This window comes from Larimichthys crocea, chromosome XXI, assembly GCF_000972845.2.
Source record: "Larimichthys crocea isolate SSNF chromosome XXI, L_crocea_2.0, whole genome shotgun sequence".
In the NCBI taxonomy this organism is placed as follows: domain Eukaryota; kingdom Metazoa; phylum Chordata; class Actinopteri; family Sciaenidae; genus Larimichthys; species Larimichthys crocea.
Window position 1 is genome coordinate 1990466 of NC_040031.1, and position 26032 is coordinate 2016497.

The 26032-nt window shown below is 43.7% G+C and overlaps 2 protein-coding genes across 5 annotated transcripts; both read left to right on the top strand.

The window, feature by feature from the left end:
- Positions 1-341: 341 nt before the first annotated feature.
- ftsj1 (FtsJ RNA 2'-O-methyltransferase 1) lies at positions 342-4717 on the top strand. 3 transcript variants are annotated; one of them, XM_027272581.1, is made up of 11 exons: positions 342-453; positions 866-994; positions 1317-1386; positions 1503-1623; positions 1767-1845; positions 1954-2006; positions 2077-2130; positions 2254-2356; positions 2970-3053; positions 3301-3404; positions 4156-4717. In XM_027272581.1, exons 2-11 carry the CDS (start codon positions 874-876, stop codon positions 4327-4329), a joined length of 963 nt encoding a protein of 320 aa, XP_027128382.1. In that variant the 5' UTR covers positions 342-453; positions 866-873; the 3' UTR covers positions 4330-4717. The 3 variants fall into 3 exon arrangements, with proteins under 3 accessions (XP_027128382.1, XP_027128381.1, XP_027128383.1); XM_027272580.1 differs by having other exon boundaries at positions 353-453; positions 860-994; XM_027272582.1 differs by lacking the exon at positions 342-453 and adding an exon at positions 530-623 and having other exon boundaries at positions 859-994.
- Positions 4718-5620: 903 nt separating this feature from the next.
- LOC104932993 (bromodomain-containing protein 1) lies at positions 5621-17116 on the top strand. Of its 2 annotated transcripts, XM_019261565.2 has the most exons (12): positions 5622-5912; positions 8011-9402; positions 9763-9919; positions 10010-10138; positions 10247-10375; positions 10730-11042; positions 11225-11986; positions 12082-12208; positions 12323-12453; positions 13717-13811; positions 14129-14283; positions 15375-17116. In XM_019261565.2, the coding sequence occupies exons 2-12, from the start codon at positions 8030-8032 to the stop codon at positions 15604-15606; spliced, it is 3603 nt and encodes a 1200-aa protein (XP_019117110.1). In that variant the 5' UTR covers positions 5622-5912; positions 8011-8029; the 3' UTR covers positions 15607-17116. The 2 variants fall into 2 exon arrangements, with proteins under 2 accessions (XP_010746643.2, XP_019117110.1); XM_010748341.3 differs by lacking the exon at positions 13717-13811 and having other exon boundaries at positions 5621-5912; positions 15375-15535.
- The last annotated feature ends 8916 nt before the right edge of the window (positions 17117-26032 follow it).

Sequence of the window (26032 nt, forward strand, 5' to 3'; positions counted from 1 at the left end):
AGTGACATTGTCTGGAAACAGTTTTATGTGTCTGCAGCGACGCCCTGTGGTCGATGTTGAGAAGACAGAAGCATGGAAACACTATAAACTACAAAAAGGAAACAAAACAAAATGAAAATTTCAAATGATTCAAAATAGCGTTATTGGTAAATATGTACTATTATTTGTATTTATTTATTGCTTTTTATTGCTCTTTTCTGGGTTAATGATGTTTATAACGTGCGCAATTACGTAAAAAAAATACGACTAAAAAACATCAACGCAGTTTGAAATATATATTCACTGATGAGGTTCGTGGTCATTAAAGTCTAAGTATTAAGATAATATAGATAATGAATGTAACAGGGATGCTGGGTTTGGGCAACGTAAATTGAACAGGCGCTTTGGAGACAGCTGTCGGTCAGGGTCCTTCCGTCGTCAACACCGGAGTCACACGTGAACAGTAAACAGACTGTAAGTGTCGCAGAAACGCTTTAAATCACCTCATTTCACAGGGATTGTTTATTATAAGTGTGTATATGTTTAACCCGGACACATACACTGACCTCGCAGTCGACAGTACGCGCAGACAGCCGTTCAATGTGTCGTTTCTTATGCAGCTGACACCAAACTCCCTTTAAAAAGTGAGGACCTGTTAACCAGTCTGCAGCTCGGGATCAGTGTTCATCATTCATTCACAAACAAATGTATTTCTCGATTCACTGGGAGCCGATCTTCAATTCGGCTAGATTACAGTGTGCAGTACACAGTCGTTTATCACAGTGTAATCCGGTTGGGGCAATAATTGAATTCAGTCATGTTAAATACATAAAGACAAAAGCATGTTAATGATGTTTGTGTGTGTGTGTTTTCCATCAGAGGTCAGAGGTCAGGATGGGTCGCTCCTCCAAAGATAAGAGGGACATTTACTACCGTCTAGCCAAAGAGGAGGGCTGGAGAGCGAGGAGCGCTTTCAAGCTGCTGCAGCTCGACCACGAGTTCAACCTGTTCACAGGTGAGAGACGCCTGAAGCATGTCTCTGTTCAGACCTTCTGTCCATGGGTGGAGTATGAGACAATGTGGCCCCTGACACCTAACAGGTCTCACACCTACCTTACACCCACCTTCCTGCTCCTCAGCGTCAGTGTGGAGTGCTTTAGACGAACAGATTAATCTCTTCTTCCTCCCACTCTTTTAGTGAGCAAACAAACAACCAAACAGTCATTTAATTGTCTGGATTCTGGTTCAGGTTCTGGCATCTCTGACCTCTTCGGGCTCTCAGAGGTTTGTTTATGCTGTCTTTTAATGAATGTCTGATTTGTCTTTGTTTCTCCCAGGTGTGAACAGAGCAGTGGATCTATGTGCAGCTCCTGGCAGCTGGAGTCAGGTCCTCAGTCGGAAACTCAGGTTTTTCTTTTTTTTTTTTAAACCCTGAGTTAAAGAAATGATTTTCTTGTGACGTACAGCTCTGCATTACTGTTGCATCCTTTAATTAATTGTTTTTTGGGTTTTTTTGCCCTCAGGGGAGTGGAGGAAAAGAGTGAGAAGGCCGAGGGGGGTGAGGAGGTGAAAATCGTGGCCGTGGACCTGCAGGCCATGGCTCCTCTGCCGGGAGTCACTCAGATCCAGGGGGACATCACCAAGGTGAGGACATGTACAACTTTACTACTTCTGTATAGAGCAGGACGACAAATGTTCCGTGGAGAACCAGCATGTCCAGGCTCTCATCAGTGTTTGTGGAGTGTGCTGACTCCACATGGTGACCTGCGTCTTCTTCTTCCTCTCAGGTGTCAACGGCTCAGGAGATAATCCGCCACTTTGAGGGTCAGCCGGCTGACCTGGTGGTGTGTGACGGAGCTCCAGATGGTAAGATATTTCCCGTCTGTCCTCACCTGCTCTGAAGTCTCTCAGCTGCTGTCTTAATCTTTTCGTTCAGCTGTGAGGAGTTATTATTTTCTTATTCTGTTTCCATAGTAACTGGGCTCCATGATGTGGATGAGTACATCCAGGCTCAGCTCCTATTGGCTGTAAGTACAGAAGTGTGTTTTATTCACCTGTCGGTCTGTGATGTCGTGCTGACAGCTGTCTGTCTCACAGGCTCTGAACATCACCACTCATGTCCTGAAACCTGGAGGGACGTTTGTGGCCAAGGTGAGTCCTCTGGAACACATCCTATTAATCACCACAGTGTACATAGCTGCATGAAGTGGTGCATGTCGTGGTCACTTTCAGACCAGACTGCATTAACCCCGTCCTGTCCCGTGTGTGTCACAGATCTTCAGAGGTAAAGATGTGACACTGCTGTACTCTCAGCTGAAGATCTTCTTCAGTGGCGTGACCTGCGCCAAACCTCGCAGCAGCAGGAACTCCAGCATCGGTGAGCCACTGCCCCCTGCTGACCATTTACACAGCTTGACAACAAACTCTGCCTCCAGCTCGTGTAGTTATGTTTAGAGCTTGTGTCTAGATTTTTGAAACTCTTGTGAGAATCGTGTTTGTTATTTCCACTTTAAAATATCCTTGTCCTGAATTTGAAGTACAGTCGTATGAGAATAAAACCACACAGGAAGAGGGTTTTGGTGGATGAATGGATGACACATGTCCCATGTGAAACCAAATGTGCTTCTTTATTTCCTAGTTTATGATATATATATATATATATATATGCCCTGAAGACAAACTTCTCCCATGTGCGGGAACAAAACGTACAAATCTTAAACAGGGTTACCATCTAGACATAACTGTTTATACGTCTGAGACTTCTGTGCTATGAGCGACCGTCCAGTAACAGAAATAAGTCTGTGCTTTATACAAAATTTTAAAAAAGTAAAATAGGCAACATGCAGAATGTTAGATGAAATAATCTTAACTCAAAGTAAAAACAAATGAAACTGTGTGCTGATTCAGATAATTTAATCCACGTTTGAGCCTGTGGTGTTTGTATGAACTCTGCTATAACATTCGGTATCTCTCTACCTGTGCGTGCACAGAGGCCTTCGTGGTATGTCAGAATTACTCTCCTCCTGAAGGTTACGTCCCCAACATGTCCAACCCTCTGCTGGATCACTCCTATGGTAACTAAGAGCCTTTTTCCATATGTGGTCTATGTCAGGAAAAACTTAACTTACAGCACACTACAACATGTGTTATGTCATTTGCATATTTGAATCCAAGCTCTGTTCTCTGTCTCTGTTTAATTTGAATAATTGTATCAGTAGTTTCAGTAGCATAACTCCACTATGGATCAGTCTTTAGTTTTGCTGCATGTCCTAGTCCTGGTTTTGTCTGTTCTCAGTCTGGGTTCTGGTCTCTGTCTTTCAGATGTGGACTTTAACCAGTTAGAGGGTCCGAACCGTGTCATTGTTCCCTTCCTGGCGTGTGGGGATCTCAGTGCCTTCGATTCAGACAGAACTTACCCTCTGCAGGTGAGGAGACACCGGCCCGTCCTGCTGGTCTGTGTAACAGAAACATGGTTCTTTTTTATTATTTTAACAGTTGTCACTCCATTTTTTTGTTTGTATCGGTGCTGTGGGTATCTTTAATTTAATTGTCACATGATCATAAAGGTACAATTGTAATGAAATGTATTTCCATAAACTCCTACAATTTGTTCAATTCAAAATAATGTAAAAGATGATAAAGAAAGATACAAGAGAAATGGTTATCTAGGAAGTAATAAGAAAAAACAAGTAAGTAAAATGTAATCAAACGAAATGAATAATAATGATGACGATAATAACGATAAACCCTTAATAATACCACCTTAGATAGCCCTTAATTGTTCAGTAAAGTTGAGTTTTCATGTCACTGAAAAATGTAAGGGACCTTAAAAAACACAATTTACAGATAAACCCATCAAACAAAAATCATGACCCAACATTGATGTACTGTAATGGATTTGCCAAATATTTGTAATTAATGAAGTGAATTATGGGTTAGGTCATATATGTACATATACACAGACATGCAAGAAGTAAATAGACACCTTTTGAATTTGAATGAAGGCGTCTATTTACTTCTTGCATGTCTGTGTATATTTTAATAGGTTTAGTTTTACAAATGAATGGACATCAAACACCTTGATGCAGATTAAGGTCAAGGTAAGGTAAAGTAAATCAAGGATGAAATTCTTGTTTCAACATGATGGATGTTTTTCTTACTGTTGTCTTTCTTCAGCTGGAAGCCGGTAAAGAGTATCAGTACACTCCCCCCACCCAGCCGCCAATATGTCCTCCATATCAGCAGGCCTGCCACCTCCGCAAAAACAACCTGCTGTCCAGAGAGGACGCTGTGTCTAACTGTCCCAGCACAAGTCAAGATGAGACAGAGCCACCGGCTGAGTCCACCTGACCTGACCTGACCTGGTCTGCTTGCTGCTGATTGGTGGAGGAAGACATGAGGAGATGGAGGATGGAGTTTCTATTAAAGGAGCAGTCTGACATTTTGGAACATGTTGGGGAAACTTTTTTTTTTTTGTCTGATAAGAAGATGGATATTGATTTACAGATATAGGACAAAGACTTGCTTAGCCCAGCCCAGTTTCCTCCTGCCTCAAGTCTTTGTGCTGAGCTAGTATAAACATGCTCGTGACCTATCACTCTACTGGATACTTTTCCAAATGGAAAAGCTTTTTATTGTTTTGCCTGATTTTACATGGAGTACTTTGTCACAAACCTGCCATGCATCAGGCTGACTAATTGTAAACATTTCATATTTTAAAAATAAATGTAATTTCTTGACCCAATATTGTTAGCATTTTTTTATGGATGTCAAACTGTGCAAGAGGTTGTCTCTAATGAGCTTCAAGGTGACTCATTCAATCTGGTATATATATGGTGTGTGTGTGTATGTGTATGTGTATATATATATATAAATAAAATAGGGTATATATAAAAATATATATATAAATATATATATATATATTATATATAAAATTTAGTGGCATCACTGGGGGGCTGGTTAGTAGTTTTCCTTTGATTACAGGTGGTGCAAAACTACAGTAACAGTGAAATGTGCTAAACATTTGGGCCTATCTGTTTAGTTTGTCTGTAAAAACATGGCAGTTCAACATGGGGGATTCCTGAGGAAGAAGACTCTTGAATGAAGTCAAATGTAGTTCTTAATGTCAGATGATAAACCAATTAAAACGGTTCTGCAAATTCTATTCAATTTGTGCCACATTCTGTAAATACATCCCTCTAAAACTGACACACTAAAGGTCACTTTAATTTAAAACCAGTTAACAGTTTGTTTATCCTCTCAAAACTAACTTCCACAAAACTATACAATGTCTTTACGGGTTTTGAATAATACACATTGCCAGTTTAATGATGATTTTCTTTTTTGATTAAACATCTGATTAATGACTGAAGTACAAGCATGTAGCAGCACACACACTAAACACAAGCACTCCTTTATTACTAAGCATATGAACACACACACACACTAGAATAAATCCACATGTATCACTCCCCGTTCATTTACCTGTCCACATGTCCCTGTTGTTACTTGGACAGACTTTTCTGAAAAACACACGTGTTGTGTTTTTAACAGTACTTGTACTGTAAATGTCCGGCCGTAGGAACTTCCTGGTTTTCCTTTTGTACGCGTTGACGTCACGCCGTAAAGCTTCACACAACCGCATTGTTGTTGGGGGAAGAGAAGCTCGGGCAGCTGCTGAGCTCTGCCACTTCCAAGTGCTTCTAAACATTTGTGTCGATCAGTCTCTGTCCTGGTCTCAGTATATAAAACACCTGGAGCCGGCTCCGCCGCCCTGGATACCTGCCGGTTACTTTCAAATTGTCGTCGGTTGAGCGCGAGCCGCGGCCGCCGTTGGATGAGCGGACTGGATGTGGATTTAACTGTCGCTTCGCTCTGCAGGCCGCTCCGCCATTGCTGCTGTTTTTATAAGCTGAATTCGTGAAAATACAGAGGTAAGTTTCGGCCTCACTCTGCCCTCGCCTTTTAACATCAACCCCCTACAGTGTGGACGGGTTTAAATCCAAAAGCAATCCGCGCCGTCGCGGGGAAAAGCCACCTTTTCCTATCGAGGCACTTTCTTGTTGTGTTGGTCGCCATATTTCCTCCCCCCTCAGGTTGGTGTAATGCTAGCGGGCTAGCGTTAGCCCGGTTTGTGGACGGAGTGTCCTAATACGTTTAACCGGCGGACACACAGGCCTCTGCCCGACGGGAGGACACCAGCGGGCCGTGTTTTCTCAGAACAAACAGTTGCTTGGCCTGTAGTTATGAATACGGGTGGTTTTAATCACGCAAATCTACGTTGTGGTTCGGACGAGCGAAGCTAACGCTAGTTGTGTTGAACACACACACACACACACACTGAATGAGCTGGAGCTGCTGCTGCTGCTGTTAGCCGATCATATTTAACAACAAGCAGCCCTCGGCGGCTTCAGCCAGGCTCGCTGAGCCGACCACAGGAGCGCTGTGTTCGGCGTGGAGGTCACATTTCTTTCATTCATCCAGTTAACAGTGTCTGTGCGGGTCTGTTTCCGCCCCCCCCCCCTCCTGAAACAGGCATGTTGATCTCGGATACTAAAGCTGCACAAACAGACAGTGGGGCCTCAGCATTTAAAGCTGCCAGCTCAACTTCCTGTCCCGTGTGTGTGTGTGTTGCCCGTACAATTGGGCTCAATTGTGGTTACATGCTGTTGAAAGGAATCTGCTTTCAGCAGATCTCAGCAGTGCAGAGGTGATGTTACAGGAGGGGACACACACACACACACAAACACACACACACAAAGCTGGGATGATTTATTAATCAGTTACATCAACAATTTTTCCAAACAAAACTCCATCCTTTCTTTAGTTTGCGGATCATTTATTGAGGTGTTTCTCTGTCGAATATGAGAGATGACCGTATGTGTTGGTCACTGGCTCCACGCAGCTGTCACAGTAAACAGTCACGGGACTCAATTCTGGTTCTCAGTCACTGTTGACGTACCCACACAGAGCAGAGAACAAATGTACAGGAGGATACTGACAAACATATATCTGTTTTACTCAAGCAAGACCCGGACAGCAAACACACACACACACACACACACACACACACACACACACACTGTCATTATATGCTGTAGATACAAGACTGACTGTGGTAGGAGAGTTGATGTAGCGTGCAGCAGTGCAAACATTTCTACAATAAGCACATGTATAAAAACATGTCCTCTTTTATGTAGAGCTGGATCAGAAAAAAAGACAGCTCATTTGATAATTGGTTAAAAATGTAAGTCATGTTTTCAGTTCCTCGGATGTCTATAGATTTTATGTGTTGATACTTTGGCATGTTTTGGTTCTGAGTGTCAAATCTTAATCTCTTATAAAATATGGGCTGGAATCTGTCTGAAGTGTCTCGTATTGAAAAATGTCAATTGTAAAGTTCACATCGAAAGCTCAGTCATATCCAGGTCCTGTTGAACTCCTTCTTTGTTCATTTTAAATCTCATCGTCTCTCTCTGACGCTCGTGTTTGGCGTGTTGTTGTTGTTTCTTGAGAAAAACATAAATAGTTGGAAGAAGTTTTGGCTAAAGATTCCGAGTTCGGCAGACTTAGTGTTGTAGTGGACCGCGCTGAATAAATCGATGGTTTCCGTTATGTTGTCTTCAGGTGCATACTGCATGCTTAGCCGCCTAACACTCCTGGTGGTAGTCTTGGTTAGTTGATGCTTTTCAATGAAAAGAGGGTTGCAGCGTAACAGTCACTCGTGTACATGTAGAAATGTCGTTGGCAGCTCAGAGAAATCATCAACTTATTTCAAGGGGCCCACAGAACTAGTATCAAACTAAAAGTTGAATAATTTTACGTGCAGAGATTCTTGTGTCAACACATTAACTGCCCCACATTGTTCTTTTAAGGCAGCATTGAGGGTTAATCATTAGTGCAGGTTATGTTAGATCCAACACACACACTGCTCTGTATGCTGGTTGTTGTGTCACAGTGTGAGTTAATGACATGAATAATTGTCATCAGACCAGTGAGTCATTAACAGATTTTTCGTCTGTTTGTTTTCAGTGTCTTTACTGCTTTCGAAATGAAGAAAAAAGCTCGACCTCACCGCCCGGCAGTGCTGAAGAGAGACTCCTCTCCCATCAAGCCGTCGCCTAACCGGGAGACGCTGACATATGCACAGGCTCAGAGGATAGTGGAGCTGGAGGTGGACGGCCGCGTGCACCGCCTCAGCATCTACGACAAGCTAGACGTCATCACCGACGATGACCCCACAGCTCAGGAGATCATGGAGTGTAACAGCAACAAGGAGAACAACGAGAAGCCCCAGCAGGTCCTGGTGCGCTCTGTGCGCCTCAAAAACAACCAGCAGAAGAAGAATGCAGCGCTCACGGCCTCGCACGGCGCAATCGGCACGCATGGAAGTGCAAGTGGGCTGTTGGAGCCAAAGGTTAGAACGGTTGAATACAATCTGCCGGTGGTGCCTAAGAGGCCGGCAGTGTATTACAAATACACTGAGAGGACGGCGGAGGAGCTTGACGAGGAGGTGGAGTACGACATGGACGAGGAGGACTATGCCTGGTTGGAATTAATCAACGAGAAGAGGAAGAGCGAGGGCATCAGCCAAGTGTCGCACAACCTGTTTGAGTTCCTCATGGACCGCTTCGAGAAAGAGTCATTCTCAGCCACGCAGGGCCAGAGCGACCTGCAGTCGCTGGTGGACGAGGACGCGGTCTGCTGCATCTGCATGGACGGAGACGGAGCAGACAGCAACGTCATCCTCTTCTGTGACTCCTGCAACATCGCCGTGCACCAGGAGTGCTACGGCGTGCCGTACATCCCAGAAGGACAGTGGCTGTGCAGACACTGCCTGCAGTGCCCGTCGCGGCCCGCTGAGTGCGTCTTCTGTCCCAACCGAGGCGGTGCCCTGAAGAAGACAGACGACGACCGCTGGGGTCATGTAGCGTGCGCTCTGTGGGTGCCCGAGGTCGGCTTCTCTGACACGGTTTTCATTGAGCCCATCGATGGCGTCCGCAATATCCCACCAGCCCGCTGGAAGCTCACCTGTTACCTGTGTAAAGAGAAGGGCACGGGAGCTTGCATCCAGTGCGATAAGATCAACTGTTACACCGCCTTCCACGTCAGCTGCGCCCAAAAGGCCGGCCTGTACATGAAGATGGAGCCTGTGAAAGAGGTGACGTCGTCCGGCGCCGCCACCTTCTCTGTGAAAAAGACCGCCTACTGCTGCAGCCACACGCCTGAAGGCTGCGACCGCCGGCCGCTCAACATCTACGAAGAGCCGCACCCGAAAAATGGAGCCTGTCACAAGAGGAACGACAAGAGGGGGAAGGCCAGGGCCAAGGGCTGGCAGAAGAAGAAGAGTAAGAGAACGGAGCCCGAACCTGAACCTGAACCCGAGACCCCCACCAACTCTGGGCCCAGTATCACCGCTTCAAGGTAGGCAAGCAACCGGGACTCCCAGAATGCATCTCTCATATTAATTATTAATCAGCCCTCATGTTCTTTTCCCAGCGTCTTGATCCAGTGTTGCTGCGGTTCAGTGCACACTGATGGTCTTCACAGATCCTTATTCTTTAACTAATATACATCATATTCAGTAATAATAGGATTATACACATTGAGGTTACTAGAAAGAAGTCTGAAGCACGAGCTGCCAATGATCAGAGAGATTCCTGATCACAGCATATTTTAGCCATGAAGAGGTTGTCTCTGCTCAGGTTATCGCTCTGAATACTGAATGAAACAAACCATGAGTGTGTGTTGATTAGTGTCTTTGTCTGTTTCCCCATGGGTCAGTTTCGACACCATCCTGAACCAGGTGGCGGTTCAGAGGAAGCGTGTGTTCGTCGAGCGGGTGCTGAGCTACTGGGTGCAGAAGAGGCAGTCGAGGAACAACGTGCCGCTGATCCGCCGGCTACAGGCCAACCCTCAGCCACCCAAAGCCAAGCAGATGGTCAGTGCTGCTGACACTCATTGGCATCCGACAGACACATATTTTCCTTTAATGTTCTTGCTAAAAATGAGGTTTGCGTGTCTTGTGCAGGACCGTATGGAGACAAACCAGGCACTGAAGGAGCAGCTGAAGGAGTGGCACCGCCTCCGCCACGACCTGGAGCGAGCTCGCCTGCTGCTGGAGCTCATCAGGAAGAGAGAGAAGCTGAAGAGAGAGGAGGTAGAGTCATTTTGACATTTACTGCTTTTGTTTCTCAAAGTTATTAACGTTATTTACTCTTTATGAAGCTGTTATAAGTATCAGTTTTATGGGTTTTTTTCTCGTCAGATGAAGCAGCAACAGTCGGTGCTGGAGGTCCAGTTGACCCCCTTCAACATCCTGCTGAGAGCTGTGCTCAGTCAGCTGCAGGAGAAGGACCAGTACAGCATCTTCGCTCAGCCCGTCAGCATCAAGGAGGTCTGCAAAAAACAAAAAAAAAACAATTACTACTTTCCATGAATAACACAGTAGCACTGTCTTGGTTCTGTAACGGTCAACAATCAAGGTTACAACATCCATTTAAGTCCAGGAAAAGTTTCTGCAGGGTTCATTTTAATCTGTAAGCTGCAGATATACCTTGTTTCGACACACATCACTTCCTTTATTTTTCTGAATCTTTTAATTCCAGAGGAAGTGTTGGCAATGCTGGTAAGGTCAGTTAGGTTTACTTGAAAATAAAGTTGACATTTTTTCAGACTTCAGTTTGTGAAAGCGCTAAGAAATCCTGCATGCTGTTGATACCGCCTTACATGTCTCATCGTGGTCTTGCAGGTTCCTGACTACCTGGACCACATCAAGAACCCCATGGACTTCTCCACCATGAGGAAACGGATCGACGCTCACGAGTACAAGAGCCTGGAGGACTTTGAGGATGACTTCAACCTCATCATCGACAACTGCATGTCGTACAACGCCAAGGACACGTTCTTCTACAGGGCAGCTCAGCGCATGCAGGACCACGGAGGAGTCATCCTCCGCAGGGCCCGCAGAGAGGCGGACAGAATCGGGTTTGACTTTGCCAGCGGGTTGCATCTGCCCGAAGCCCCAAAACTGGAGACGCCGCCCCCGTTCTCCTGGGAAGAAGGTAAGTCAAAGCAAAATAAACCGAAATCTTATCTATGGTAATCGATTTGTCATTCCCCCAGTAAAATCTCCAAACATGATCAGGTTCATTACTGAAATGAGTGTATAAGATGAAAGCAGGTGAAATGTCAGTTTAAAAGGGAAGTGCTAGACTGATGTCATGTGACTCGCTCTCTCTCTCAGTGGACCGCCTGCTGAGCCCAGCCTACCGTCGGCTCACCCCTCTGGAGGATCAGCTGAAGGAGCTGCTGGAGAAGCTGGACCTGAGCACGGCCATGAAGCACAGCCCGTCCCGCAGCAAGAGGCTCAAACTGCTGAAGAAGACGATCATGGAGGTCCGCAGCGAAATGAGCCTGAAGAAGTCCCTCCCAACGACGCTATCCACCACCTCGGAGCCTGACCCGACCCTCCCCGAATCAGAGGAGAAACCACTACCTGAACCCCTGGCAGAGCCCTGTATGAAACAGGAGGACAAGTCTTTACCTCCGCCAACGTTAGAGTTGTTAACCTCACTGTCACAGCTCAACACCTCACCCAGCAATTCAGAACCCCCTCCTCTGAAGGCCATCAAACCCAGCGTGGACCACACTCCCATGGAGCTCGATGGCGACACAGACACGTCTACCTCAGTGTCCCCAGACACCCCGAATGGGCACATCACAGACCCACTGCTCCTCAACGGCGACTCCCACACCGAAGCCTCTGGCACCTGCAACCGACGGACCAACAACCTCCTCCGCAAGTCCAAGAGCACCAGCCCTCAGAAACCACCCAAGACCCAAGAGGCATCCTCTGCGTCACCGCCACCCCTAGGTGCTAAAACCTTCCTGTCAGTGGTGATCCCTCGACTGGAGACGCTCCTCCTGCCGAAGAAAAGAACACGCAGCAGCAGCGCAGACGGCGAGGAGGAGGACGAGGAGTCGCCAATTAAACGCCTCGGTACAGGTACGAGAACGTGTTTCAATTCTGAGATAAAATCGCATCCAACCAACTCATTTTTGCGCCGGTGTACTCAAGTTTCCTGTGTCATTCTGCTTTAGGAATAGCGAACGGCTTCGTGGTGGAGGAGGAGGAAATTACGCCGTCTCCCCGCTTGCTGGAGCCTCGCAGGCGCTGCGCCTCAGAGTCGAGCATCTCCTCCAGCGGAAGCGTCCTCTGCGGCACGAGGTGAGTTCACGAGGAAACCATAGTCGACTATTAACACAAAAGTTCCACTTCATTTCAGGAATAATGACATAGCACTGACTGTTTCTAAACATTTTCCTCACCCCGCTCTTTCAGCACCGTCATCCTGCCTAGAAACGGTAAAGGGCGGCTGGCGGCTGCTCGACGGAGCACGGTGGACGACAAAAGCACTCTGATGACCTGCATCGAGAACGGAGAGTTCACCGAAGCCACCAAGATTTCTTCAGGTAAGCAGCAGTCCGTCTCATCTGGTGAATTTGCATGAATTTGCATGGCAAGCTTTGATTGGTCAGCTCTTCTGTCTCTGTTCCAAAGACATTTACTAAATTTTGTATAAATTCCGTCTCTGTATTATTACTAACTCTGTTTATGTGCTGCCACACACCGTTTTTGGTTTCTTTGTCCCTTACTTTACGTCTTCTACTGTTCCACCTGTATGTTGGATGTAAAAGCCTTTTTTTAAAAGACAATCTTGAAATGGGATCTTACTGAACCAGCAGCTCCTCACACCTCTGCACACTAATGGACTCCCTACCTCACTGGTTCACAAACTGAGATCCAGGGTCCTGGATGAAGTCAGCAGAGACTCAAACATGCAGGTTTAAGTCATGAAGGAAGTGGTAAATGAACAAACAGGAAACCCATGATGAGCAAGGTGGAAGTGAAGTCAGTTATTTTCTCTGTGGGTTCAGTGAATTTTGTCCAGTCACTGTTTAGGCAATATTTAAGTGTGTGTGTGTGTGTGTGTGTGTGTGTGTCCTCTCTCATGCAGGGGGCGCGTTACACTCACTCATATCCGTCATTTTGACAGTCTGTCATAATCTGTTATCACCTGCCATTCTAATTTCCTAATGATATTGAGACATATAGTCTATGTCATCGCATTTATTTTACAGAAACGACTCACAATAACCTTTAATAGACAGAACTTACAGATTATGCATTTACAGAACGGAGGCGCTGACTGTGCGGCCACTTTTCATGACGCGGATGGATGATTTTTATCTCCTCGCTCGTTCGTGCTTCCTCAGTAACATTAGCCGCCGATGGCTGATGAACGTTATCAGTATCACTCGCTTGTCCTCCATCCTGTTCCTCTTTTTTCACCTCGTTAATCGACCACATCATAACGATTGGACTTTCCAAAGAAACTTCAGATGCCGCTCCGCCGTGACGTTTTGCTCGTCTGTGCGGTGATGTAGTCGACCAATGTGACGCTGAAGCCAGTGAAGCAACAAGGTCGTACACATGAAATCAAAAGACATTAGCTAATTAATATGCGCACTTCCTTCCAACTCATCAGGGATGGGGTGGGGGGCGGCTCCTGGCAGTGTTGCATGTGAATTGCTTAATGTTAGAGTGATAATCTGTCAAAATGACGGGACATATAGGACTAACGTGAGCCCTGCTCTCGTGTGCATGGCTGTGTGTTGAGACTGTCTGTCTGTTGCTCTGAATTCTTCATAACTTGCTTGTTGTTGTTCCTGTAGAGGTGTGGAAGCCCACCGCTGCTTCTCCACTTGTTCTGGAGCCTCTTAAACTAGTTTGGGCTAAATGTAGTGGATATCCCTCCTACCCCGCCCTGGTGAGTGAGTGTTGGTCCCCTCTGTATCTCATTACCCATCTGCCCTTCTGCCATTGTGCGTGCTGTAGCTCGTGATTTGTGCTCACAGCCATGCAGGAGCTTCCAGCTGGCCGATCATGGACTGCTTACTGTGTGTGTGGAGTCGGCCGCTTCGCTCAGAGCGTTTCTGGCTCGACTCAGCCTTGCATGCTTGTGTCTCTTGAGTGCGGGCTTCTTCTGTGCGGCCGCTGCCACCAGGATTATTCTCCACACTGTCATTGTGAGAGGGCCGCTTCGCTCAGCCTCCGTCTCCTCTCTGTCATTTTTGGCCTTTTCAGATCATGGAGCCCAGAGTCCGGAGGACGGTGTCTCATCACAACGGGGTGGAGCTTCCCCTGCCGCCGGTGGACGTTCTCAGAGCAGGAGAGCGGATGCAGTTCAGGTCCGCAGAGAAACTCTTCCTCGTCCACTTCTTCGACAGCAAGCGCAGCTGGTGAGGGACAAATAAAAAAAAAAGTAAAAACTATTCTGTCTAAAAAAAAAAAAGAAAAAAAAAAGCGTCTGTGTAGTAATATTTATTTGACTGTTAAATCTCTGGCAGCTGCATTTTGGAGAGGCTTGATCACATTTAGATCCCAGAAAACACCCAAACATCTGGCCTGACTCTTAGGCGGGGTTGTGTTTTTCATTCTAAGATAATCACCTCAGTGTTTTTCTTCGAACCACACTCATCTGGGAAAAGACAAACGTATCATCAGCATCAGTGTGTAGACTGGCCAGAAAGGGACTGAAGATCGATCTTGTGGTACTCAGCAGCTTTTGAAGTAGTAACAGTACGAGTCATGGTGTAATATTTGGTCGATCAGAGGAGCACAGACTCTGATTGGATAAAGTAATGTGCATTTAATGCACACTCATTGCTGCCGTCAGCTGACTGTAGTTGGTGAGTCTCTACAGCTACTAGCCGTATGTTTTATTACAGAAGTGTCCATTTTCAGAAGCTCGTTGTTAATAGAAGAAACATTGAATGTGCGTTTCTATCAGTCCTCACTGTGATGCAGAATGGGGAACTTGATAAACCACAGTACAAACACCTCGACTAGTTAAATATAAACACACAGTGTCACATGTCCTGCTCTGACATGTCTTTTCCTCTATCCCCGGGGTTCCCAACCCGCGGACCGGGGTCCGGATCCGGACCGGATCGCCATATCATCCGGACCCGAGATTAATTGTAGAATTTTTTTTTTTTTTTTTTGACAGGCGAGTCTATTTCATGCCGTAACATTACTTTTCCCTATCCAAGCACTGCACTGAGCAAGCATTGGAAGGTACCAACCAATCGTGTGAGAGTCATACTACCCATGTGATTCTATCTAGCCAATGAAATCGCCACCTTGAATTCAGAGCGAGGTGCTACGAGTGAGTTTGAACAGAGGAGTTCTACATTTCCTTTTTAACGTTGTTATGAATCTGGACTGTGCATGTACGTGCTATGAATGTAGCATCACAGCAGGCTTCAGTCCAGGTGGGAGGGACAGTTCGTCTACCTTCGTCCATTCACATACTGACCTCTCTCCTCAGGCAATGGCTTCCTAGATCCAAGATGGCTCCCTTCGGGGTCAACCAGACGCTCGACAAAATCAAGCTGACGGAGGCTCGCTCCTCCTGGATCCGAAAAGCTGTGCGGCTCGCCTTCGACAGAGCCATGAACCACCTGAACCGTGTCAACGGCGAGCTGGAGCAGAGCGCCGGCCTCGCCGTCACGGACAAAACACCCCCCCCATCCCATTCTCCACACCCACACCTCTTCTGAAATCCTCCCATCATCCATTTCTTCGTTGTCCTTTCAGCTTTTTTGTTTTGAACACCGTCACAACAGAGACGCTTCGTTTCTGCTTCGTACGCACAACAAACACACATTTGTCATGTTTACCATTTCCTGCAAACTGGATCGTTTTCATGTCTCCCCAAACTTCTGCACCCCCCCCCTCCACGTCGGAAATACTGTAGCTTGTGAAGGCCATCTTGTTTTGTCAAAGAGCTATGCAAAGAAAACGACTCGGTTAGCGGGTGCAAAAAAAAAAAAAAAAAAAATCAAACCTGGGCTGTGAGGACCGAAAAATCACAGGTCTATACCTGTTGAATGTGTCAGAGCTTGACCTCTGACCTCCTTAAATGTGCTGCAAGACTGCTGCAACAGTTTCACTGCCACAAAAAAATGTCCACCAGTGTGCGTGTGACTGCAGCAGCTCATGTAAATATCCTGTAAAAGGCCTGACACTAATTTATTCACTCCCTCAGTTCTTTTTGGTACACGGTGTTCAGATATTTATACAGTCGGAGGTGATGATCCACGTTGTCGCCGACACTGATGGTGTCGGTCTTTCTGCTGGTGCTATCTCTACAGAGAGAGAAAAAAAACAAACATGCATACTGTAATGAACATTTTTATTTCAGCTCCTTTTTTACGGTTTTTGTAAGTTATTGAGTTCTCAAGCTTCAAGTTCTCTCGTCTTTGGCATTAATTTTTTTGTGTCTGTGTGCATCTTTTTTTTTTTTTTTTACCTGAATGTTTTTACTGGACTACTTTTTTTTTTGTTTGTACATATTTATATAAAATCTATATAGATGCTCTCAAAAGTATAAAATGCCTAAAGTGCATCATTCACACCAAAACCAAAAAATCTGCTGCCCACAAGTTTCCCACTAATGTGTTTGTTTGTTTTTTTGTTTTTTGTTTTTTACAGTTCAGTCGTTTTTCAGATATTCTGCCTTTTTTGTTTGTGTGCCGTGGTGAGTTCATGTCTTCTGTAAAACGTCACAGAATCATCTTTTCCACCTAAACTGAACTACAGTCAGCTGTAGGAGAGAAGAGAATGTGCCTGTACTAATTTATTGTAAAGCAGAAAATGTATATGCATTACTTTATAGAAAGAGTATTGTAAGAAAATACTACGGGCACACGAGGAGCCACATGTTAGAGGCCCTTCCTCTTCTGTTTTGTGAGTTTTTTTTTTATTTAGTTTTTTTTTATTTTCATGAACTAATAGCATTAAATCTGAGAGGTGAGGTGATAGTGTTTGATGTTTTTATTTGATTTTTTTTCTTTTTCTTTTTAATGGCAGGGTAGCGATGGGTAGACTTCCTGTTTTGTTTGGCCCCTCTGGATGTGGATGTTGTGTGTAAATAGATTTGGTACTTTAGATGATTCTCTGGGAAAAACCACAGTTATAGCCAATGGGAGCGGAAACCAGCCGACAGCAGGCCGGTGGGATTTTTATACTAAAACACTGAAAAATTAAAATATGTTATTGAATCACTGATTGAATGTGTCCTTGTTTTATTATTCTGTTTTCATACTTTTTTTTTTTTTTATAAATCCTAAATGTTTTTTTTCTTTTCCTTTTTTAAAGAAAAAAAAAGAAACTTCTTTGTATTCTTCTGTTTTTATTTTTTTAGATTTTTATTATAGGTTTTTTTTTAAAAAATAGTTTCATTTTCTATGATTGTAATGCATTGGTATTTTTATTTTTTTCACATTTTTATGACAATGCTGCAACATAGCTTTTAGACATGCCATGTGCATAGACACAATTCTGACCCGTGGTGCTCTATAATAAGATGAAAAAAAAACAAGAAGTACCAACTGATAATACAGTTAATTCCCAGACATGAAACAATTAACATGAATCCAGGTGATGGATCATGGATGATGTAAAGACGGGTGGAAATAAACCTGAAATAAAATAAGTCCTAAAACAAATCCATTACATATATACAACACATTAAATATAACTGAACACAACAACCACACTAATGTAGGAATTCACTAACTTTCCTGCACATCATCAAGTGACCCCAAGGTGGGGCTGTTGTTCTGTCTGAAGCAGCTGCTGATACATAACATCGAAACACCGCAGTCTAACAGCAGTTTCAGCTCATTAGCACAATAAAAACCCAGATTCTTATCAATTCAAGATTGCATTAACATGATCTTATACATCTTTTAGACATGTAGCCTTTTGTCTGATGGCAAACACTAACAAGATGACAGGAAAAGAGGAGAGATGAGGAATGATATTCAACCATTTCATTTCCTGGTAAGTAAAGACCAATCAAACCATTCAAACGACAATGTTCTTAATGTCACCCTCATGGAAGTCTTTGTTTTTTATCATTTCATATTGAATAGATTATTGTGGCCTTATGTTGTCATCGATCAAAAGAAAAAAAAATCCTTTAAAAGTGAAAACATCTCTACAAAGTGATCTAAATTTGGGATTTTTGGAGGCAGACACTGATACCTGCACCTCCACCCACATGTCTTGACAGAATCATTTAGTTAGTTGTGGGCACACAAGCTCTGTTTTTATCCTGTATTCATTTACATTTGGCAAACCGGCATCTAAAAGAGCAATTTTATTGTGTATGAAATGAATTGCTCTCACAAGATGATGAACATAACAGTTGATATGTTATGACATTCTATGTGTGTGTGCGTGTGTGTGTGTGTGTGTGTGTGTGTGTGTGTGCAGAATTATTTTACATTTTCTTAAATCCCTTTACTTTTGTTGGCTGCTTCTTGTTTTTCACCCAGATGTCTGTATATGAGTTAACATGAGTGTAATGAGTGTAAATGTGTGTTGCAGCTGATGAAACTTAATGTAACCAAAAACAAAAAAAAGAGACAAACAACAACTTACTTTTAAAGGAAAACCAAAGAACGCAGACTATTTTCACTCCCTGTATTACATTGCATAATTTATTATAAAACTTAAAAAAAAAAAAAAAAAAACCATCCAAATCAAAATATTGGCTACACCAGCACCATGAAAAGCTGAATTAGCCATTAGTTCTTGTTTGCATTAACCCATTCTTCTTTATAAAAGCTGTCATGTTGAATGGCACCTTTTTCAGCTACAGCCATAAATTCTTTATCTCTGGGACACTGACAGTTTTGAAGCCGTTTCTGCCCGTGAGTCACGTTTGTATGGCTTTGATTCAATTAGAATCTGTAGCTGCTGTTGGTGTTCCAGTATCTCTGTAGGTCCAGTTTTCACAGTCTTGTGTGAATATTGTGAATATTTGAATATTTTCCTGATGACTCATCATCTTCTTTTAATTAGCAGTAGATATTTTGGGCATCCTGAGCTCGTCGTCGGGCTCTGCCACACACAGACTCACTGGGTCTCTGGGGGTTAAAATGTGTTTGAAGTTGGAGATAATTACAGATGCATGTGGGTAATTAACAGTGTCCAGCACATAAATAAACACATTTCCTCTGCACACACACACACACATACACACACATTAATGCAGCAGGCAGCGCTGGAACAGAGGTAGCTCAAAACTAGCTGGGCAAGTCAGCAGTTGACTCGGTTCACATTGCTCAGCCTTTGTTTTATGTTTTATGAATTCTTAGGAGATCCAAGTGCCTCTGAAACTATTTGATTCTGCATATTGTTTTTTCTCTTACATCCATTCATTCAATCAAAAGCTAAATAACAGAAACACTACTCTGCATAATGATACAGTTCAAAAGCCCTACAAACTGCAACCGCCAAAATGGTCATGATTTTCTTGTGGAGCTGTTGAATTATACAGCATTATTTAAGTTAGGAGTACCTAATAAGTTGCATTCCGGAGATTTATGGAAACTTGCTGCATGCAACTAGTGTAAAATAACAAGGCGTGCCAAATCCATATTAATTGTAAGAAAGGCCTGTATGATTGAATACCCACTTATGAAATTTAGGAACTAATACTTAGTGATGAAATTTTAATTACAACAAAAACAACAAATACAAAAGAGTGAATTCAAAAAGTCAGATACCATCCATCCATTTTCATCCACTTATCTGGGATTGATTTATGGTGACAGCAGTTTAGATGTCCCTGTCCCCAGTAATGTTTTCTAGCTCCTCTTGGAGGAGGATAGTGTTCCAGGCCAGATGGGACATGTAATTCCTCTGGCGAATACTGTGTATGCTGCGGGGTCTCCTCCCAGTTGTATATGCACAGAAACCCCCTAAAGAGCAGTGCCCAGGAGGCATCCAAGTCAGATACCCACCTTTAGACGCGAAGGAGCAGTCGCTCTACTCTGAGCTCCCTAAGGATGCCCGAGCTTCTTACCATAAGTATAAGCCCAGCCATCCTACAGAGGGAACTTATTTTGACCACTTGTATCCACAATCTCATTCTTTCTGTGACTATCCAAAGCTCATTAATATAGGTGAGGGTTGGAACAAAGATCGACTGGTAAATTGAAAGATTTGTCTTCTAGCTCAGCTCCCTCTTCACATTAACGGTCCAGGGTCCAACATCTGCATTAGTGCTGACACCGCAACAATCTGCCTGTCCATCTCATGCTTCATTTCACAAGTGACGGCATCCAAGATGCTTGGAATAGCAACCCAACCTGTCAAATTCACATCTAAAATTTCAAAGTCAGGTTGCTCCAATTGGTTAAATTCAGCAACCTGAATTCAAGATTAAAAACTCAAACGAACCTCCAGCCTGACTGAAATCAATTAGACCTCTGTCCTATGAAGCTAGCATCTATCTGTCACATGATCCATGAAAGAGAAGTTGAGATTATTGACTGAAAATCCACGATGTTAATTGTTTCACTCTAAAGTTTGCAGGCAGAAGATGCTGCAACATGAGTAGGACGACTAAGAGGTGTGTCTGTACAATGTGGGGACATAAGTCTGTTCACATGCTGACATTATGGGGACTCCCCTGAAGTATGGGGACAAACAGCAAGGTCCCCACAAGGCAAACTGTTTCTGTTTCTGTGGTTTTAGACTTGGCTGTGTGACAGAAACGAGTGTTCAAATAAACATGTTTCTGTGCAGACCTGCAGTCAGACATCGTAACAAAACACTCTCTTGCCGAAAACAAACAAGTGGTTGCTGTGTGTGAACGCCTCAGCTCACTGCCGTCTCCGTCCTCGTGAATACTAATGCATGGCAACAGCTTATCACCTTTGAAGTTTTGATGCTATTAACAGCAGAACGCTCTCCGCTGAAAACACGACAATGGTGGAGTAATTACACAGTAATTATGGCTTTCATTCATTATGTCGCTCAGCTGCTGTTAATCGTTTGGAGGGAACAAACAGGTTTTGGTCTGAGAGCAGGAACACTGGCTGCCTCAGGAACTGCAGTGGCGGTGGTAAAACGTTTAGTGTTTGTATTATTAAGGGCAGTCTACTACAGCGTTCTTTATTCCTTCACTGGATAGACAGAAAGTGAACAAAACAGTGAGAAGCAATCACAAAGAATTCCAGTCTTTGACTTGAGGACAGACAGTTCTTACTGTACTATATCTTACTGTATATTGGTCTTTTTTTTTCTTTCACTAAAGAACACAGGGAAGAATTTCATGAGGAGGACTCTTAGTGAACGTCATTGTAGGGCTATACAGTACTTGGAAAAGATATTCCCTAATCCTGACCCGGAACCTGCCAGAACTGGAGAAACTTGAATTCAGCTCCCGTTTTTATGTGACCATGTCTCCATTCTGGTGCCTACTTTGAGCATGTCACACCATGAGCCTAATTTCTTTTCGCTTAATGAGATGCTCAACTTCAATATCATATGTGCATTTTCACCATTTCAAGCCACATTTCAGAGGCTTTAAGTGAGACTGAGAGTCATTTTGAAAATAGAAACTGAGGCATGGTACTGGGCTAAAAGCACCATTTAAGAAAGCAGCACCAGCCACACTGAGAGCAACTACCTGCCTGCTGCAGGTAATTAGATGTAAGATACCAACTGGTAATGGTAACTGGTAACCATACTATGTAATAAATATTAACATAAAACTAACACAAGATATTAACAAAACACAGAACATACTCTATGTATATACATAAATCCCTATAATAATAAATTAAGTCGATGACCATCCACCAATGAGCTTGGGTCTGCTCGAGGTTTTTGCTCACCACCGTCATCAGCTTGCTCATGGTGGAACTACTGGGTCTCTGTAAATAATATTATGAAGAGTACGGTCTAGACCATGCTCTGTATGGAAAGTGTCATGAGATAACTTTTCTTATGATCTGGTGCTATATAAATAAAATTGAATTGAAGCTTTTGATTAACAGTTTGAACATCCTGTAACTTGAAAACTGAAACCTGCAACTTGTGTACATGCACATGACGCTCTTCAGTCTATTTAGTTGAGTCGTTGTCTTAATTAGAGATGTAATAAGCTGGAAAAGAAGACGTTTTCCGGCTTCATTAGAAACCCTCACCTTTTAACTACTGTGAGAGTTGGCTACTGGAGGGGGCTGATTGACAACACACTAATTAACCAATCAAGGAGCTCAGGGTGAGCAGGCACCTGTGTGGTCACTCTGAGTGCAATTACCTTCTGCCTGCTCCCCTGCTTCCTGTTCAGCCAATCTGTCGGCCACGGAGAGCCTAATGACCCGCTAATAAGACAAGCGCTCTGGAGTCCATCTTAATGAAAATCAGCCAACCCCTCCATCCCTCCTCTCCTTTCGACGATGAAGCCGGTCCTCGACCTTTCGACTTCGGCTCACTGAGAAGACACGCTGCGTTGGAGAATATTAAAAAGGAGATATGATTTCCTGAAGAGGACGTTGGACTTAATTCTCTTCTCTGAAAGAGAAATGAGTCGGCGGAGGATGGCGGAGGATGGCGGAGGATGGCGGCCTCTCAGCACGAAATGAAAAACCTGCTTTTTTTTATTTTTTCCCCTTTCATCTCTTGATCCCCAGGTCATTATCAGATGTGATTGGATGAAGCCACCAGGAGCACCGGTCCTTCCCGCTGCCTGCTGACAGCCTCACCCCAGGTGAAACCTTGTCACTCAAAAATCTCCAAATCTGGACTGTTCAGTTCTGAGTTTCTGAAATTCTGAATGTGATACCACTCTACTTACCACTTACCACTCTAAAACTTTTTTTTTTTGTTTCTGTCTGATTTAATTTTGGTTTGTCCTGGAGACCCAGAATTGCAGCAAAAAGAAAAAGAGGAAATACATTTCTGGAAATGTCTCAAAGCTCCTGCTTCATTATCACTCACTGTAGGTTATTTTGACTGAATCTTACATACTGCCTCCTGCTGCCCCAAATACTCACTAGAGCAGCAAATGTGGATTCATCCGCCACTGAAAATAGCCCCCCAACACCAGCTTGATTCATGTAATTATTACATACAACACGAACTGCCTGCCACTCCCTCCTGACCTGCAGTTGCCCCTGTTCCTGCCAATTCCCATCACCTGACTACCTCACCCACTGGCTCACCCTGTCGTATGTCCACCTGCTGTCCCCAATGTATTCCTCACTGTCACCATATCGCTGCCCTGCCTCTTAACTGTCTTTTTGCCTACCGGTTTCCTGAAGTGTATGACAGCAAGTAGACAAATTTTTATCTTTTAATGCTTGGTCTCTGGGTTGTGTTTTCGGGTCCAAACCTGCCATTAGTGATTCCTTATATAAAATAATGACCAGCTATACGTTTGAGAACAGATTAATCTACATATGTGAGCTACTTTTAAAGATTTGCTTCTTCAGTAGGAAGCAATGTGTAGCTTCAAGTCACAAAGTATTGCAACAACACAAGACATAGCAGCCATGTAATATTGCTTACAGTCCAACAGCAATGAGCCCAGCTCGGCATCTGTCTTTCAGCCTTTTAACGACTAAAAGTCAGTCCCAGATTATCTCAAAGAAGAAGACCCACGTCCTCTTCAGTCTCTTCACCTCTGCCATGCTTTGCTGAGCCATGTTATGATTGCCTGCACATCCGGAGTTAATGCAGAGCAGCCAGAGAACATTTTCTGCATAAAATATTATCCAGTGTCATTAAAATCTGTGTGTGACTTAAACCAAACCACCAAATGTACCATGAAGCATTAAGTACTTCTCGTGGCTGATCATACCCGCTGCATAAAGTTACATAGTGCAGAAACAGACGTAAAGGGTGCAGAGTGGGAATGACAAGGACACCATTCACCTGATTACAAGTCAGTGTAAAGTCTGTTGTTTAAAATAACTATAATTATATTCTGTCCAGGAAAAATGGAAATTTTAAAAGCTACAATCCAATGAAAACTGGGAAATTGTGTCTGCTGAGGAAGATCATGTGATCTGATCAAAAGCATTGAATCTGAATATTAGTTAATTACTTTTTTTTCATCAAGGAAGTCAAGGAATAAATATTTATAACATGGACACATCAAACAGTGCAGAGGAAAAATCTGAAACAAACCAATCATCACGTGTATTTTTACCAGAATCTTCCACAGTTCCGCTCTGTGCTTCTTCATGAAACACCTGACAAGAAAATAAGACTGAACGACACCTGGAGCATCATGGGTAACTAGTCTCCTTATTACAGCAAGGCACACACACACATACAAACACACAGTGAGAGAGTCTGCAGTGTTTTTGGGTGACAGTGATCAACGGGCAGTAATGGTCACACAACCTGCTATTATATCTAATGGGATATTGGACTAGTGTATGTGTGTGTGTGTGTGTTGCTGTGAAAGTGACAGTATATTTTGCAGAGGTATGAATATTTTATGGAGTGAACTCATTAGATGCTCGGCCTCTCGGGAGCTCGGAGGAGAGTTTGTTTTGTTCCAGATTATTTGCGTGATGAATTATACATCTCTGGGATTCAACAATATGAAAACAACACAGCTACAATTAGATGGAGGGTGGAGGGCTATATTTACACTCCACACATCAAAAAGCTGCCTGGCCCACTTTACTGTCCACCGCTCACTTTCTGTCTGTGAAGGACACCTTAAATCTGCTTTTAAATCATAGTAATTATCTCTATAATAAAAAAATAACTGGAGCGACACTCATTTTAGAACTGTTTTTTACAAAGTGCTTCACATTTAATTAAACAAAGTGAGTATTTTTATGTTTTTAAATCAAGTTGCCTGGTTATTCACAGAGGATACAAGATGTCCACAGAAATGTCCAGTCTGTTTGATCCTCTACGGTCTCTTTTAAAGGAATAGCTCAACATTTTGTGAATTCTTTTTTTGTTTTCTATGAGTGGCTCTATTTACAGCAAATAAGAACTGTTGTGCTTTTTTCACCTTAGAATAAACCTTTTATACACTGTGATCCTCTTCCATTGAATCTGCCATATTGTCCACAACACTGGCTCTTGATAGGGTGTTTTCGTGCAGCCAGCAAGTTTCCTTTACACTACAAAGGAGAGGGTGAGGCGAGGGGGTTACAGTACTCAGACAGAAAAAGTCGAAGAAATAAAACCACTGGAAACCCAAATCCACAAAATTGTTTTATGTATTTTAGGGTCTTATGTACATAATAGCAAGCAATTAAAAACTAAAGAAAACAAAAAAGCAAAACCTCTCTGGTGTGGTGATATTAAAGAACAGGGACAACACCAGCATCTGAACGGACTGAAGTGACATTTGCAGGTACTGTTTATGCCACAGCTGAGGAGCTAATTAGCTAACTAGCATGCAAACTGACTGACACTAACGGCACTCTTTTCCCAAGTGAGTGTTTGTTTGGTTGCGTATCCTTTCAGACGCTAATGTGGGTTGTTGTTCAAAGTCTGTGCTTCTTGTTTTGTCTAGCTGCTGTTACTGCTTGATGCAATTATATATATATATATATTAAGATTACTTAAAAGAGCCACAGGTTGGATTTGAACCCTGAGCTTCCGCAGCAAGGACTTAACGCTAAAATACACTCCACGCGGAACGGTCCCCGGAACGGCTCTGTCGCCGTGGCACAGCCAATGTTAGTCAATGTGTCAGCTCACACAGTCTCCGTCCCCGCTGCGTCATGGCTCCGGAACGACTGCGGCGTCCGGCAGCCCTCCGCAACACATACACAGAGCTTCTACTTTTTACGGACCCTGGAGCACGGTGCATAAATTCAGCACAGAGTAGATTGTGTGGGGAAGGAAATCAGCTACAAAATACAAAATAAAACCTGCCTTATTTTCAAAATAAACTACTCTGTGTTCACCACGGATCGAGTTTCATTACAAGAACACGTCATAATGGGCGGGGCCGACCTGAAGTCAACGGGTGAGGGGTTTTCAGGTGTAATCATTTATGACACCTCACATCCTTTTTATAAGGACACCAGAAAAAAGATGCGGCGTGGAATGCCATTGCAGGAGTCAAAGAGACTACAGCCAGCAATATTGCATGATTATGCGTGAATTCACGAGATCTTGTGTGTTCTCGCGATGCTCTGT